Below are 6,960 nucleotides of genomic sequence, written 5' to 3'. Positions count from 1 at the left end.
AGAGCAAGCAGACGAAGTGCAAGAATTAGAGACCATCGTCACAAAGCCATCGCCAGTCAAGTCCGAGAAATTCGACGTCACGAGGTGAGTTGCTTCCCTTCCCTTTTTGCCACTTGTCAGACGACAAGTGGCAAAGCTTTTGGGAATTTTGCAGATTGTTAAACTTTGTTGAAGTCGGATTGTTGAGAGGATCACGCAGGTGTTTTCTTCTATTAACCCTTTTCTTCCCCCTCCCTGCCCCCGCCCCCTCGCAGCGACGCGAGCGCCCTGGAGGACCCGGCCGTGAACAGCGACGAGAGCGACACGCAGAGCGCCCCCGAAACGCCCAGCGACCTCAGCGTTATGCCGCACCCGCAGGCGAGAACGCCTACGCCCACGCCCAACAGCATCCCTCCATCATCTCAGCTCACCTGCGGCGCCGCGGACGAACCCAACTCGTCCTCGTCCGCGTGCGGCACGCCAACCGCTCCCTCCAGCGCCATCAATGGGTCGTCGTCAGCGCCGTCGGTCACGCCGCCGTCGGACGCAGGCGAGGAGAAGGTGACGCCGTACTTCCACAGCATCCTGCGCCAGGTGGCCGACGGAGGCAGCGGCGGGGAGGCCAACACGACAAGCGCGCAGAGAGTGACCATCAACATGAGAACCTTCAAGGTAGGGTGTTTGTGTCTGATCATATCATCCATTCGTGCCAAAGTCCAGCTGTCAAACGGCAATGATATTGTACAAATTTTAAGGATAAAGAGACACAGACGTCGATATGTTCGCCAGAGAATGCAACGCGAAGTATTAAATTCCAAGTTCGCCGGGCGAAGAGAAATTATATCTTTTCTCGAATTAGCCGCGGTGAATTTATCCCTTACACTTCTTGTTAAACAAAGTAATATCACTTTTTCCTATCCTTTTTCCCAGACGCAGTGAAAGCGGGGAATTTATCTTGTTCTCTCTCTCTCTTTGTGGCTTCCAGGAAGAATGGCGGAGGCAGCTCCTGGTCGACTACGACACCCGGACCAACATGAGCATCTGCATGCTGTGCTTCACCACCTTCAAGTCTTACGACGGCCCGAGAAAGAACACGTATGTGAAGCACGCCAAGCGCTTCCACCCGTCGCTCGAGGAGTACTCGGAGGAGGAGCGGGACCTCATCATTAGCATGTACGAGAAGTACCACAAGTACGACGTGGACATGCAGAAGGAAGTGAACAAGTCTTACAGGTAATGAGTCATCAAGCCACGCACGCTTTCAGTGATGTCTTGATATCTATGGGATTCTGTTGGTTGATATACATATGATTTATGATATATTGTGAAATATGCATAGGATCAGCTAGTTTGATATGATTCTAATACCTGAAAAGCATGAAGGTCTATTGATATGCATAGTCTTCTAGTAATTAGAATACATGATATTCAGACAGCTCGACCCTAACTCAAAATCCCCGACGCATGAGCAAACGCATCACACTTTTTTTACACACCGCAAATGTCTCTTCCTAGACCGATCCTAACCACGCAACCTTCCAGAGCTGCCAATGCCATCGTCGCCCTGGGCAAGAAGGGCGCCAAGCACTGCGACATCGCGGCCGTGATCGCGGGCTCGAACGGCCTCACGGGCAAGGCGGGCGCGGAGGGCGAGGGCCACGACGAGGGCGCGGAGGTCGTCGTGTCCGAGGCCGGCGCCGTCAAGGAGGAGGAGGCTCACCACGCGCAAGGTAACGAGACTGGCGTTGAGGTCTTTCGTATTTTTCATTATGTTATTTTATTTATAGTCCTTGTATCTGTTTATCATTTTCATTTTGTGTTATAGGGATTGTTTTTCTTTGGTTTGGTGTGATTTTGTGAGCCTGTGAGAACGTTCTAGGAGAGAGTTCGTCCCTTTTTTCTAGAAACGGTCACTGAGGAGGAATGTAGAGTTCGTAGATTTGATTCTTTTCTTGGCACGGTGTCTACCCTCCCTCCTGGACCAGCAAAGGCCTGGAGGTGAAGTTCTTAGCATTCTTGCCTTATTCTGTTTAAGAAATGAAGGAATAACGATGGAAATAGGGTAGTTTATTCATTCAGAGTTCATTCTGACAGTATTCATGGGTTAAGGAAGAGTGAGTGAGACCACTGTTGCATCTGACTCCCATTTCGAGAAAGGAGAAAAGAATAAATTGGTTCCTATCTCTCTTTCCCCAGGCAAAAGTCGTTCGCACACTCCCGATAGTGAGATTAGCCTAGAAGCCAACGAGAAGTTATCGGACAGCTTCGACGCCGAGGAAGGGAGAGAGAAGCTGGACAACAACAACATCTCGGCGGCGCAGTTGTCGAAGCGCAGTCAGATGAACACCCGCGCCAAAGCCGCTGCCGCAGCCGCCGCTGCTGCTGCCGTGACCGTGTGAAGTAGTTGCTCGTAGCTCCTGTGTCCAGGGCTCACTTGACCACTTTTCTATTTATCCCTTTATGTGATGAGTGACAACCAAGGAAATATACATGTGATATTTATCTTCGGAAGGAGAAAGGGAAACAGTCGGCCGGCCATGTTGACGCGTTCCTTCCCCAGCAAGCCATTCCTTGGTGCTTCTTTCGTTTTTTATTCTTTGGGGTAAATCTGAATGGAAGGATCTTGTCTTTGATACTGGTTCGGACAAAGAAAAGGAAAATAGATAGCTCTAATCCTGAAAAAGATAGCTATTGCTTAAATTCCTAAGACTTTCTATTGGATTCCTATTATTGGCAACATATCACAAAGGTCTTTTTTTCTAATCTTAGGATTATGCAAATTAGGCGCCCATAACAGGAACCGTTAATCGACAAAGTATATTGCCATATCATTCCTTGTGCTCAAAGCTACAGTAGTAGGTCTGCTCTACAAATGTGTAGGATTGTAGGATCTGTGTGAAACATATTCCAGTGCGACCTCCTTCTTCGTCCGCCACAGGAAAAGGAGTTGCACCGTACTAAACAATAAGCTTTTTATTGCTACCGAAGCACAGCATAATGAAACTTATTGCTGGTATACCTATAATGATATTTAAGCTAGTGCTAACGTAACGTTGTTATGCCATTTTGTTTTGTGTATCGACTGATTTCCTTTTGTAGTTTTTACACCGGTTTTCACGTGCATGGGACTGTGTGATATTTTTTTCTAGGTAGAGTAGACTAGGTGACAAGAGACACACATTCCTTTTCGGTAGAGTAAATATTAGGGAAGAAAGCGACCATTGATCAGAGAAAAAGAGGGCAGAGCAAGAAGTGGAAGAAGAAGAAAGGAAAAATATTTGCTCTTTCGCCTCCTTGGAAAAGAACAAGAAAACACACCGTTTACCTGGCATTACAAAGCTGTTTGTTTATGCAATCCTCAAGCATTGTTTTCTAGAGGTGGTTGTCCCTACGTCGGCTGTAGCTTTTGTCAGTATCCACACCCAGTTAAACTTCTTTCTTCCAGCTCTCAGAAACAGCAGTTTTCACTCGTAGCTGCTTACTCCAGTTTTGATAAGTACCAAATACGAAAGGAAATAAGCTCCCAGTACATATATTTTTTCCATTTTATGGCAAGATGATGATGATAATAATGTATAATTCACACATCTTCAATAATAGATATAATGAACGAAAGGATGAAAATGAAAACCCTGGCATGCAATGTCCGATCGACTTGAGAATGCAAGAATGCGAAGCTAGTATACGTCGTGCCATGTCAAAGAGATATCACGCATATCTTTCTTCAAACAGAATATCCGAGTGGCCATATCAACCTTTATGAATTAAACCATATCATGTTGTTACAAGCACTGATTGTTACCTAGTTTTAGGTAAGTTGTAGTTGATGTATTGTGTTTGAATACATTTTTCTCAGAATGTTATACTTTTTATATAATTTTGCAGAGTCGTCCTCTTTTATTACGAAAAGATCGTCTTTCACGGACTCCTGATGACAACAGAGTGCTGTATATTTTTGTGTGCTTTACATTTATTGCAGAATCTATATGACTTTAATTTAAACACATGATCAGTGGCCAAAAGCTGAATTGATTTTCTTGTGCCAAATATGAAGTAAGTTTAAGCTTTTATTTTAACGTGTCAGTAGTTTTTACGAGAGTAAGAAGACAACGTATTTTTTGTGTGTATGTGTTGCTGATTATTTATTTCTGATAATGCAGTTTCTTCGTCGTATTTTCCAGTTCAGTTTTCGAGAAATCCCATTGTGATTTTTTTCTCACTGTCTCTATCACTCAGTCTTATTTCCCATATATATATGTACAGATATTTTTACTTAATTTCGGTTAAACATTGCCATTGGGAACAACCGGAACAAAACACATAGGGTAAAAACAAAGTAAATTTTCACGCGCTTTTTTGCGATTCATTTGATTTTCTTGTTTCAAAAAATGCAAATCAGCTAAAACGTCGATATTGATAAGTATAGACGCCTTCCTATAGCTTCTGCTCATGGTTATCCAGTGGCCATAAGACGTAGGAATAATTTTAATACAAGCTTAATTTCACTGATATGCTCTCTTGAAAAAATAATGATACGCTGACGGGCTAGAGTAACGGAAAGGGTTGTGTGATGCGAATATGTTTTTAATTTAACCTGTTGAAACAAAATGATAATAGATGAAAAAAAATCACAATTGTTCATTATTACTGATAATATCATTATGATTGTTATTATTATTATTATCATTATTATTATTATTATTAGTGTATTTATTATTATCGTCATTACTATTATTATTAATATTATTCAAGATCCTCAGTATTATTATTATTATTATTAATACTATTACTACTTATTTTGTTATTGATATTTTTACTGCTAGCAATATTAGTATTAGTATTATTACTATGGCTATTACCATTGGAATCGTTATCATTGTTCATGATATTTTTTAATCAACATAATTAAATTTCATTGTATTTTTGGTGTAATTTTCATAGGAAAAATATATAATTACCGTTGTAGGAATTATGAAACATATATTACGGCTTGAAGATAAGTATATTTGCTGATTTTAAACGGAAAAAAAGCAGTCACATTTATAACGTTACACATATCAACCGCAAATGACCTGATAAGAAATGGTATTTATTTTTCATCATTATCAGTCACGTTTTCTATGCATATCGTTAACGAGTAACAAAGAAAAAGTTTGTATTTGCCCAAAAAGATGATCTTATCTAGCATTCCTGATATCACGCTTGTTCTATGGGAAAAAGGGGGTTTGTCGCTAAGATTTAAAAAAAAAGAAGTAAAGTATGAAATATTAATAATAATAGCTTGTCCATGTCACTTCAAGTTCCTCAGTATTCAAGAAAACTCATTACGTGAGACCTGATTTTTTTCCAACTCCCTCTCCACTCCCCTCTCCACCCTTCACCCCCACCCCTCCACCCCTCCACCCCTCGTACCCTCCGCCATCCCCCTTCATCCCCTCTGTAAACCACCTCCACCCCCCCCCCCCCCCGGCACCTCTCATCACCTCACCCTCTACCCTCAAGCCTATCCAACCCCCCAACCTCACCCTCCACCACAACCTCACCCTCCACCCAAACCTCACCCTCCACCCCCATCCTCACACTCCACCCCCAACATCACCCTCCACCCCAACATCACCCTCCACCCCCAACATAACCCTCCACCCCCATCCTCACCCTCCACCCCCATCCTCACCCTCCACCCCCATCCTCACCCTCCACCCCCATCCTCACCCTCCAACCTAACCTCATCCTCCACCCCCATCCTCACCCTCAACCTCCACCCCAACCTCACCCTCCACCCCCAACCTCACCCTCCACCTCCAACCTCACCCTCTAACCTCACCCTCCGCCCCCGCTTCAAGAAACATCTTTTTCGAGAAGAAGCGAACAACAATAATTCAACACACGCGAACTCGCCAAGTATTACTGCTTCGCCAAGGCCGTCGACCTTTCCTGCCAAGTTGCCACTCACGCGAAGAGCTACCATTGCCCCGGCGACTTAGTGAGACTCGGCGAGTTCCTTTTTTATTAAGATTGAAAGTCCACCCATTAGAATAGATACTTTGCACTGGCTGGATTCTGTGTATACAGCTTTTTTTACTGTACTTGTATGGTGATTCGTAATTATTAAATGATAATGTGGTTTTACTTTGAATACTGCAAGAGAAAAGAGGAAAAAAAAATTGAAGTTAAGGATTTGTACATTTCTTTAAAATTAGGATATAGAATGTTTACATATCTAGATATACATATATATAGATTTTCTCTCTTTTTCTTTCTCGCTTCTGTCGTCAGATGGAAGCAGTGAGATAGAATGGTGAACACATCTTGTCATTTTTTTCTTTCTTGTAAAGAAAAAAAGAAACAAATCTTTTTTCTTTTTTGAAATCTCTAACGTGCATGTCTTCGTAATATGAAGAAGAAAAAAAAAACATATATTCCCTAAGGATAATTTTATCTCTAGTTGGAATCTCCTCGTCTTTGCATATCAGTTATACACGAAGCTTCCAGAATATGAGTGATAGCGTTGTGTAAACAATCTACACAAGGTGATTGTTTGTCTCGTAGGTGCCATATATGTGGAGTATCTGGCAGCGTTACAAAAACAAAGGAATAAATGCGTAATTCTCTCCTTTTTTTTTAAGAAAATCTAGATTAAACGTTCTGCCAAAACAAAAATGTTTGTAGGATCAAAACGTTTTGTGTACAAGTTGTTGATGTGTTTTGTCTTTCAGCGTTTTCTATTATTTTTATCCGTTTGAAATGTGATTTTTTCTTTAAATATATATTTTAAATACTATCCCTCAGAACGTAGAAGAAAAACGGCAACTATTTTGTCTCTTCCCCTCAAGCAGCTATATATATTTTATGTTAATGGTAGCTATAACTATAGCAAAATTGCCGTTATTTATTCTTGCTTTCTTGTTTTCTATTATGCCATCCATGAATAAGGCAAAATGTCATGTATTTAATTTATTGTTATTTTCTTTTATTCACGTA

General features: G+C 41.8%; 1 protein-coding gene across 3 annotated transcripts in view; it reads left to right on the top strand.

The window, feature by feature from the left end:
• Positions 1 to 4,706, top strand: part of LOC125045535 — a 23,630-nt gene extending 18,924 nt beyond the window's left edge. The window contains exons 3-8 of one of the 3 annotated variants that reach the window (XM_047642852.1): positions 1 to 84; positions 255 to 651; positions 965 to 1,212; positions 1,495 to 1,709; positions 1,884 to 1,977; positions 2,176 to 2,338. The exon at positions 1 to 84 is cut by the window's left edge and continues 943 nt beyond it. In XM_047642852.1, the coding sequence (XP_047498808.1) occupies positions 1 to 84; positions 255 to 651; positions 965 to 1,212; positions 1,495 to 1,709; positions 1,884 to 1,977; positions 2,176 to 2,203 (1,066 nt within the window). In that variant the 3' untranslated portion in view covers positions 2,204 to 2,338. Of the gene's footprint in view, positions 85 to 254; positions 652 to 964; positions 1,213 to 1,494; positions 1,710 to 1,883; positions 1,978 to 2,175 lie in introns of all 3 variants that reach the window. The other 2 variants (XM_047642851.1, XM_047642850.1) reach the window with 2 other exon arrangements.
• Positions 4,707 to 6,960: the final 2,254 nt, after the last annotated feature.

Source organism: Penaeus chinensis, chromosome 37 (assembly GCF_019202785.1).
Source record: "Penaeus chinensis breed Huanghai No. 1 chromosome 37, ASM1920278v2, whole genome shotgun sequence".
NCBI classification, from domain to species: Eukaryota; Metazoa; Arthropoda; class Malacostraca; order Decapoda; family Penaeidae; genus Penaeus; species Penaeus chinensis.
This window is presented reverse-complemented; position numbering and strand designations above follow the sequence as displayed.